The 10,461-nt window shown below is 38.3% G+C and overlaps 2 protein-coding genes across 3 annotated transcripts; both read right to left on the reverse strand.

The window, feature by feature from the left end:
• Positions 1-3,250: 3,250 nt before the first annotated feature.
• On the reverse strand, positions 3,251-7,775 carry LOC114142281 (protein FAM8A1-like). Its single transcript, XM_028013482.1, has 5 exons — positions 7,117-7,775; positions 5,989-6,109; positions 5,307-5,430; positions 5,061-5,200; positions 3,251-4,951 (listed from the first exon to the last, which is right to left on the reverse strand). The coding sequence occupies exons 1-5, from the start codon at positions 7,577-7,579 to the stop codon at positions 4,807-4,809; spliced, it is 993 nt and encodes a 330-aa protein (XP_027869283.1). The 5' UTR covers positions 7,580-7,775; the 3' UTR covers positions 3,251-4,806.
• Positions 7,776-9,224: 1,449 nt separating this feature from the next.
• fabp4b (fatty acid binding protein 4b) lies at positions 9,225-10,199 on the reverse strand. Of its 2 annotated transcripts, none has more exons than XM_028013484.1 (4): positions 10,011-10,199; positions 9,736-9,905; positions 9,542-9,643; positions 9,225-9,347 (listed from the first exon to the last, which is right to left on the reverse strand). In XM_028013484.1, the coding sequence occupies exons 1-4, from the start codon at positions 10,081-10,083 to the stop codon at positions 9,294-9,296; spliced, it is 399 nt and encodes a 132-aa protein (XP_027869285.1). In that variant the 5' UTR covers positions 10,084-10,199; the 3' UTR covers positions 9,225-9,293. The 2 variants fall into 2 exon arrangements, with proteins under 2 accessions (XP_027869285.1, XP_027869284.1); XM_028013483.1 differs by having other exon boundaries at positions 9,730-9,905.
• Between the last annotated feature and the right edge of the window lie 262 nt (positions 10,200-10,461).

Raw genomic sequence — 10,461 nt, forward strand, 5'->3', positions numbered from 1 at the left:
GAAAACCTTCTCCACAGTACAATGCTCCCACCACCAAAACCTCATGACAATAGCCACAGAGATATTTGATTACACACAGCCGGGTGCGCAATTCAATTTCAAGCAGACCGGTAGAAATTTGTGAGCCAGCTATATTGTTAGTTTAAACCTAACAGGTTTTACTTTCTATTTTGTTAAAAGTATCAGGAAGACAAATTGACATAAATTTCTACAGATAAGAGCCTACACATAAATGTTCTTTGAAAATCACCACTTGTTACTTTCCTTTGCTCACAAACCACAAGGGTATGGATGTTGGGTGCCTTTATATATCTTGATAACATTTTTGGATGACTCATGAGATATTCAAGCAAATATACACGTACATTTGTTTATTTATTTGGCTTTTGCATTTATCTCTTGACTGAACTTGATTGAACATGATTATCAGGGGTGGATGATTGCATGGCCATGGCCCTCCTGATCTCACTTAGTGGGTAGCACTGCATATAAACTCCCAAAATTAAACCGTGTTTGCTGGTCATGACAAATGTCCGAGTAAGCAGGTCTCCTCTTATCAACAGCTCTTTCCTCTCCAGCAGGACTCAGCCAGCCTGTCATTAGCAGCTCCACTTGAGAGGAATACCAACAGGCGCAGACACACCGAGTGAGCAACAAGCAGCAACAACAACCACCACAGGCAGTGTTTCCGCCCACGTCACCTTTCCACCACTTCAAAAACACCTGGATCCTGCCGCTGCCACTGCGAGGAAAAGCAGCACCCACCTGTTAATTCTGGAAAAACCTGATAAAAAAAAAATAACATCTCTAATGGGGAAATCATCATCTCTCACAGAGAATATTTTGGGGCCAGACTGTTTCCCTCATCCCCCTGTGTCCCACACATGGCTGTCAGAGGAAGCCGTGAGCCCTCCATGCTGCTGGTGGATGACTCCGCTTGTTAAAAAAGAGGCAGAAAGCATGGCAGGAGCTCAAGCTGGACACCGCATCAGCTCCACACCGTATGGCAGGCCATGTGGCAGCAAGATAGTGGGATTTCCAAGCAAAGCACCAGACACAGAATGACATATAGAAGATGTTGGTGAATTATACCAATGTTTGCACAAAGTTGTAGCTCTCCATCTTTTCTTCTTTGTGATCTTATAATAACTTATGGCAAAGGAATTTTATTTATTTGACTCTAGATTGTTTTAAATAATGAGCCCCAAATACCTCATCTGGATGCAAACCAGATTATTAACAAATACAGTTTGCAAGTCTGTTTCAGATTAAAGTCTTCATCCATTCCCAGTTGTGGTTTAACCACATTTCTCTGTCCTCAGGAAGGAGCTTCTTGTCTTTGGGTTATATTACACCAGTTCCTGTGGCATGATGGCTGCCAGGGAGGGGGTCACTGTAATCTGGCAGCACCATCTGTGGCTGTCATCTGAAGCTGCCACTTAGAGAACCTAACACAGTCCTCATGTCAACACTCGCCACCAGCTCAACCTTCCCTAGTCTCCCTCCAGTAGGACATGCAACACCTCAGAAAACTCTGAAATACTGTATAAGGGAAATTATTAGCTGTGTTGAAATGTGGTTTAAGAAAACTGATGTCATGTCATCATATTTGTTTTTTAACCCAGATGAAAAGTGAAATCTTGTACATATTTCAGCATAAAATGGATCACAGATGCTGCAGAGCACTTAACTTTTTCCCTGAAATATGTCAACTCAAGATAATGTCCGTGTAAATGGTAAATGTACACTAGATGGAGCCAAACGCTAGGACAATGAAATTAATAATTAGCAGTTCTTTCTTTAATCTTGATGTAGAAAGAAATACATGTATGAGTGCTGTAATTATGCAGTAAGTCATCCAGTTGCAAAGCATTCACCTGATTTAAAAAAAAATAAAAATACACCAAAATCACCAAGGTAAATGTGATCATGGGCCACAAAACTTTAAAAATGAAAAACTATTGTGATAGAAACCTTCCCAGAAAAACCCAACAAAACAAACCATCTGTAAATTCTTGTAACAAAAAAATTACTCCCACATTTGCTTAATTTAAAGAAACTTATTGAATTTCCCAAAAATATTTTAATCAGTTATTTTCTGTCTACTGTTTTAAACTTTTTTTTCTGTCTATTCCCAACAATAAAAGGATATGTTTCACCTTTTCTTCTAAAGTATTTGTTGTGTTTAGCTGAGGTTAATTAATTGGATGCAGCCAAATGCCTTTGAGTAAACGTTGGTGGATGTTTCTCATTCTATGTGTTAACTAAGAAATGTGATCAATAAAAGATTATTACTATGTATTTTACATAACATTTTCCATCTTAAAAAGATTCTAATTTGCAGCTATTTGTGCTGGTGGGTGCCCTGAGGTTTGTCGCTTTGATAGACAAGTTTGCTGCCTGAATCAGGACCATTGCTACATGACTTCCACTCTGCTCATTTTCTGTCTGCAAGTTGTGAATTGAAGCCACAAGTGACAAAAATCTTTCTGAAAGTCAAACTGCAATTTATTACCCAATAAGACTTGTTGCCATATGTATAGATCAACTGAACAATTGACTATCGCTCACGTCTCCTCTAAGTTTTGCTGAAGTGCCTTTTCTCTTTTCCCTGAATAAGTTCTGATTTACTTTACTGTACACATTTAAGTATGTTCTTCAAAAGATTTAACTTTGGAGAAGTTCGTTTGGCTTGTAAAATTAATACATGTTTATATGTAGTCTTGGAAGCCCATGGAAAACATTTAACAAGTTTGAATAAAATTTGAGTTTAGATGTGAATATATATTTTTCAAAAATAATTTTTTCTCTTTCTTTTAAATAATAGGCAAGGAATTCTGGAAATGTAAATATTTTTGCGAAAAGAAATGGGTTTTTTTTCTCCAAACTGATCTAGACCTGAAAAACCTTGCAAGCAAGTCTAGACTGACCGTAAAAATAAAACATTGCTTAAGTAATATTTAGTTTAGTGTTAAGAACGCTAGAATTTGTTGCCAGTGATTCTGCAACTAAATAAAAAATAAATTCTTGAAACCCTAACCTTTTTTATCCCCCTTTAATAAACAAACAACTATTTGATTCATCTGTGTGATCCACTGCAATAAAAGATGAATTTACGTTAAGGCTTTTTTTGTACATCTTTGCGAGAAGATGTCAAAAATTGTGCAGGATGTTGTAAATTTTTCATCTGCAGTTAATTAGCAAACAAAAAGCAAAACAAAGGCTTACAAACAAAGGCACAGAAACACAATGAACTTTGGGTGATTTCATTTAATTTTCATAAATGCAAAAAGGACCTAAGTCGCACCATAGGAGTCACACCTCAGCTTCTTCATTGTGTACATGCTGCTAAAGCAAAGATTGCTCAGATGATCTAAGGTGAAGGTTTACATTTTCATTCAATACATCTTGTGACGTTAAACCAGAGTTTTTGTAGTTGTAGAGCAAGCACAGCGCGTCACTCCCACAGTGTGAATCATCGTTTGAACAGTCTGACCACAGAGCTGCTGAAGTAAAGCTGTGAAATCCAGTTTCCAATGAGACATTATGTAATGTATGAATACAGAATAAGACATTTATTGGTTTATAACACATTTAAATACAACCCAAAATGGGTGCTGAGTTGTCGCGGGCGTAAAGCACAACCCACATATGGAAGCCTTAGTCCTTGACGCGGCCGTCACAGGTTCGAGTCCCAGCCTGATGACTTCTGCCACATGTCTTCTCCCTCTCATTTATCACTTTCCTATCTGACCATTCTCTAAAAGCAAATACAACCCAGAGCATTTATACCTTTAATAACTAGTTTTCTGTCTGAAATTTACAGATTAGATTTCAATGGAGCATTCCAACTTAAAAGTAATCTGAATATGCAAAAAAGAAAGCTGGAAATTCAAACTGAGAAGCCCTAAAGAGGTACTGAATTACACATTTAATACTTCAGTAGAAATTACTTCATCAACTTAAAACATTTCCCAAACCTTTTCTGGTATAAACTGATAAGTAGACAAAAAATAAAAGTGGCCAAGTAGGAAACTATTAAAGCTCAAACTCATCATCAGGGAAATGCAACTTCTAAATAAATTATAAATGACAATACTGAGTGTTTAGTCCTGTTCAGCAACACTCTCAAATGCAATAAAATACCAGAATAGTGAGATGCAGAAATAAAAATCCTGCCTGCTCTATTTTTAAATGTCCCTGGCATCAAAAATACAATCAGCAGACATTTTTCAAATCAAAAATGTAAAAAAAAAACATTTATACCAATACTTTTTTCAATGAATTAAAGATTTTAAATTAGTTTTTTTATTTACATTTTAAGAAGTCTGACTACTGGCTTTTGGAAACAAAGCTGTGATACAAAGAGATACTGAGGAGTACAATGACAATGTCATTATGACATAAATGCATAATTCACAATTCAAACACTGATCCATACATGGCATTTACCCTTAATAGGGGAACAATTACAAACAAGGCAAGCTTGTGTTAGCAAGAAAATAATGCATTTACCTTCATCCCTCCTGTGTATAAAGCAGCAAACAGACACTGAATGCAGAAATACACCAAACAGTGAACCTAAATAGTTCATACTGAAGTGTTTCAGACTCAGCACCGGTCCTAAATCTCCTCTTCACAGCAGTGTCACAGGATTTTTCTTTCTTTTTTAAAGATGTCATCTTGTTCCTGTTCAGAGTTATTTTACTCCTGCACTCATTATCTTTCTCTCTCTCTCTCTCTCTCTATATATATATATATATATATATGTATATATATATATAATTTATTCTGTCAGCTTCAGTGTCATCTGATCCTGGAGCGCTTGACAACTATCGTACCAGCAACCATGTCGTAGACAGTCCTGTTGTGCTGAAAGAAGAGGAGCGTGATGAATGCTGGGAAAAAGAAGGCAATGGAGAAGTTCTTGTTCAGGGCTCGGACCGTGGACCTGCAGAGGAAGACATGAGGACAGGGTCAAGATTTGAAGAAGAGTTGGGTTAGATTTAAGAAGAAAAAAATATATATAAAAAGACGTAGAAAGTAAGTAAGTTGCTTACGCAGACAGGGAAACATTTGTTGCCGGCACTACAAGAACCCTATTGGGCTGAATCAGAACTGACGAATCGCACGTAACAACTCTGAGTCCAATGAGAAATTTCCCTGGAGTGGCCCCGCCAGCTCCCCAAATGCATACAATCTGAATGCAGAAGGGAGAAATGCATCTTCGTCACTTCACGTCTGCTTGTTGCAGCTACATGCAGCTGGCGCTTAGGAAACTACGAAATACTATTAAAGCTTCTCACCTCATAAAAACAAACTAATATCCGATACACGAGGGCAACGAGCATCATTTTCTGCAACTCCTCCATTGATGTGTCTTCATCGATTTCCTCCACTATGAAATGCATGGCAAACTTGGAAACATCTCTGAGAAGCAAAACAGATCCAGATGCAAACAGTTGAGGTTTTTCCACTTGAGAGTGCCTTTTTCATGTCCTTTGTTGGAGCACAGCAACAAACTTTAGCATAGTTTATGTAATAAACTAATACAAACTAACTTCCTGGAAGGTGAAACTCTGCCCCGGTTTTAAGTTTTTTAATAGGTTTTCTTCAAGAGTTGCCCTGTATTTAGCTCCATTCATCTTCTCATCAACTCTAACCAGATTCATTATCCCTCAAAAAGTCCACACAGCATGACTTTACCACCACTATGGTAGGAATAGGTCTATTTTATTTAGGGGTATAAAACCAGAAGAGTTTAATAAAAAAAAACACCCAACACATTTCAGTTTTATTTGTAAAACAATAAAATAAATGAAAGTTAAGTATTCAGTTCCTTTTACCACATAATTATGAACTACTTTGTTCTGGTCTGACACATAAAATCCCAAATAGTTTTGCAAGGCAGTGTATACATTTAACTTTCCAAATAGGATAACCAAAAACATCTGTTACCTTGCTCCCAGGTTAACAAAATCAACTCACTTTATTCCACTTAGATGCATGATACTGATGATTATGGTTGCTTTGATGAAAAACAATATAAAGAAATCCACCATCTCTGCCATAAGTCTTTGGAGAGGTGAAGGAATGCTGTACTCTCGACCTGGTGAGAAGAAGTATGAAAATTAAAGGTTTGCAGCTGTATTTAAAAAAACATAACCTTTAAAATCCACAGTATTCAAATGAAACAAGAAATTAATTTGCAATCAGGAATGAAAGTTTTACCACTTCCTTCTGTACCTGAGAAATTGAAGATCTCAACAAATACTTGAATTTTCTAGAAAGTTGTTGAGTTTTAAAGGACTACTAAAGGCTTAGGGAAACTTTCTAACAAAATCTCTAACCAGGGATAATGACACCAGATACATATCACTTTTAACTTTTGCAGTAAATGCCAAACTGTGACCAAATATGTTGGGTAAATTATACAGAAGCTCAAGCAAATTTTAAAATAGCAAATCTTAAATGGCACAACCTGCTTAGCACACAAAAGTTGCACAGACCAGCAATCATATTTAAAACTCTTTAAAACACACACGTTTTTAACTGTAATTGTTTGTACTATTCTTACAAAATATTGGGGATTCTGTATTTCTGCAGCATTTTGAGCAAGAGTTCTTTTAAAGTTGTGTTACAGAAATAATCATTAAAAACGCAAAGCTACGGAACCCGTCAGGTGACATGGAAGAGAAAAAAACTCATGGCCACAACTTGATTAATTTGTGGGCAAGACTTAATAACTCGAGGCCACGAATTAAACGTGATGGGTGATGAAATGTACAACTTCCCCCGGGTCAGCGCATTGCTTAGGTAAAAGCTGGAGCTTTTCAAGCAGCCGAAAGTGCTGCTAAGAATCGCTTCCTGCCTAACTAGCAAGTATCTGAAGAATGTGATTCAGAGATTGAAATAAAACGAAATGAGATCGGATTTGTCCAGCATTAATTATAATTATTAAGTCGTACCCAATAATTTAAAAAGTCGTGGCCACGATTTCTTTTCCTCCCATGTCACCAGACTGTCTCCATACAAATCACACGGTAGGCCATGATTTCATTTGTACAGCAAAATCGGTTGAGTGTAAACAAAGACGGTGAGGTCGGCAGCCTTTACCCTGTCTCTGAGCATTTCCATGATCCCGCTGCTGCTGCGGCTGCTGAGCGGCCGCTGGGGCCCCGACATCCGCTTCCCCCGCTCGGCTGCTCGGGGAATGGACCGCAGGTGGATAAGGCAACAACGGGAGGCCAAAGGAAGCATTTTGCCAGTTCTGAGGATCAAAAACAAGAGCAGCGGACGTCCCGCTGGGTGGCTGTAAACAGGGTGGGACGGTCATAGTTGAAGCTAGCAGCCAGCTTTGCCAGCTCACATATCCAGTGTAGTACTGCCACATCCATGCCTGTAGCTTCTCACAGTACTCCACAGTCGAACAGCTTTCGGCGGACTTGTTTTCAGTCTCTGCACTCTTCTGCGTGTCTGTTCTGTGGGTAACGTCGTCAAGCAGCGCCTTAACTTGTTCAACGAAAGGCTCATTCTTTCTCTTGTCCACTTCCATGACACTGTTTTCTTCGTCTGCCATGTTTACAGGCGAACCATGACGTACGGACGTAAGGTCGGATTATTTCACCCGGAAGAAGTCAAATAATTATGGTGGCATTTTGGAACATGACTGCTAACTGAGAAACTAGTGTTGCATATAGTTTTGCCATCATCTACATTATATATTCACAAACTAATTTCGAATTATAAGCAGAATGTGCCCCCCTTCTCAATGCAGTAGTACCGTTCAATATTTACCTGCTATTACAAGAATCAGTCACAAGATGTCAGCTTTTCTGCAAGATAGAAACTAAATGAGAATCGGTGTTTTAATATTCATTTTTAAGAGACTCTTAAAGCATCTTTACCCCTCTGGTAAAAACCCTTGAAATAATCTATAGTATTAATGTATGCTCACACCGAATTGGTTAGATAATTTAGCCTTTAATACAAGTTCCTTCACCTGTCCACATTAAAAATTGTTTCTTTTAAGTTAACAAAATCACTGGGGCTACAGTTTATGGGAAGATGGATGGAGCTACACAAGGCACACTCATAAAAAACACCTGTTGAAAGAACTTCCCACCACAACAATGACTAAAGATTGAGTAAATGAACAGTTTCATTATGTGCAAGAAAGGCCCAGTCAAAGTCTAGACCTAATTACAAAATTTACAACACATTCTTTAGCCTTTGCTTGGTGTATGCATTTGTACCCCAACTAATTTCTTCAAGCCATTTGCTACTTGCTGAAAACTGGACTTTACAACTTTAAATATTTGTCTATGACACTGATAGCCATTATGAGCCACAAATTACAATGGCTAAACCTATTCTGAAGAGTTACCATTTACTAGGACAGTCTTGGCTAGACTCTTTATAACCAGAAGGAGCAGATAAGTAGATTTAGAACAATACATGCATTCAGCAGCCAATAGTATGATTGTGGTTAAGAAGGTAAAGCCAATTCAAAGTAGTCTGCTTCCTAAATCTTCCACCCCCATCCACACAAAGCTTAATCCAGACTAATAGGGTTAAAGAAAAAAAGTTTTCAATGGAAATGCACTTGACAAAATATGTTCATGTTCAGTGTTATTGTTGTTGGACCAAAGCCAATTCAAGCATTCAGCTGCAGCCTTTGTGGATTCATGAGTCGACCCAGTTTCAGAGACCCCCCCATTAAACCATTTGGGTGCTTGTTTCAATTTTTCCCCATCTGTGCAAGATAAAAGGCCTCCTGCACACCTAGAGGGATCCCAGTACCAACCAAAGCAGGGATTTGGCCTCCCAAATCCATGTCATAAGGAATGCAATGTTGCTCATCCTTCAGGCTTAGGCATCCCAGCAAACTAATGATTTTTGTATTAAATAGTTTCATCCAGTTGAATTACTTTCATTAATTTAGAAACAGTTAACAGGCATGGCACCAAGTCCATGAAGCAATAAGAGGCATTAGAGTCTCAAAGCCATGATTAGTCTTGGAAATCATCCCAGTTCAATCAGTCTTGTGCTGATAAGTAGCTTTGAAAGCTCAGAATTAAAAACTTGTACAGAGGGGGCAGAACATGAGCTCCACCCACAATTGTATTGCAGATTTACAGAGACCATTACATTTGAAGCCATAGAAAGCAAGCATTTAAAAAAGGCATAGAGCTGGTTTTCATTAACCACAACCACACAGAAAGTAGCATCACAGGTTTTATTTAGAGCTTCAAAACCCTCAATCCATTAGCATCTGGTTCATCACAGGGAGGTTATTCTGCCTTTTCATAGGTCCTAACTGCAACAACATCAGCCATGATACATTTCTGTTGAGACAAAAAGACCAACCATTTGTCATTTTAAAATGGTTAATTTAAGGATTACTAAAAATGGAACAGCTGTGATTTTTTCACAACACCACATTTTTACACTGGTTTAGTTTCATTAGAAGTAGTGAACTACATTTTAAAGGACAAGTGTGATGTTGGAGCTATTAAAGTTTGCCAAACATTTTACTCACAGCCGTAAGTTTTCCATCTTGAACCTCCCTCTCCAGGGTGGTAGTCTTTCCTTCCCAGGATTGTTTCTGCATAAGTTTTCCATTCTCAAAGGTGAAGATGGACTAATGAGGGATAAGAAAGGAAAAATAGGTAAACGTGGAGGAGTTTGGATAGTAAGATAAGACACTTTAAGGAGAGAATGGCCCACCCTCGCCTTGCGACCGTCTGCCGTCGTCTCATCAAACTCTTCATTCAGCTTGAACTGGACCGCGGTCGTCTTCAAAGTGCTCTCAGCCTTTATTGAAATAACCCCGTCATCCCCCACAGTGATGATCAGGTTGGGCTTTGACAGGTTCCCCATCTGGCGAGTGGCAAAGCTCATACCTATAGACATTTTAAAAAACAACAAAACAATAACGATTATTAATTTGTATGCAACTAAAACTCAGACCCATTTAAAGAATCATTTAAAAAAAAAAAGACTCTTACCGACTGCCTTCATATATTCATCGAAGTTGTCGCTGGAAACTAGAGTCCACTTTCCAACAAACTGCTCGACCATGATGCCAGAGAAAGAGCTCAATCAGCACCACGAAACACTTCACAATCCAGAAGCCGACACCGGCGATGTGACAAACTTCCCTATTTCAAGCCGGAGGATAACTCCCACCCACCAATCATCAGCAGGTGCCCCGTTGCTTTGGATATGGTCAGATTAGGGGGCGTGGTCTCGAATAATTAAAAATAAATAAATAAATAATTGAATCATGTGATGATCGCTTTTGGTTTTGGCTCCGGGTTTACTGACTTCAGCATTGTTTAAATCGTGTAATAGGATCACCTGATGTCTGCCTGACTGCATAAAGGGAACATGCATGCTTTCTGTGCTTTCCCTAGACATTTTTTAAATAATTTGTTTGTAAAAGATTTAGTGCTTTTT

This window comes from Xiphophorus couchianus, chromosome 3 (assembly GCF_001444195.1).
Source record: "Xiphophorus couchianus chromosome 3, X_couchianus-1.0, whole genome shotgun sequence".
Lineage (NCBI taxonomy): Eukaryota > Metazoa > Chordata > Actinopteri > Cyprinodontiformes > Poeciliidae > Xiphophorus > Xiphophorus couchianus.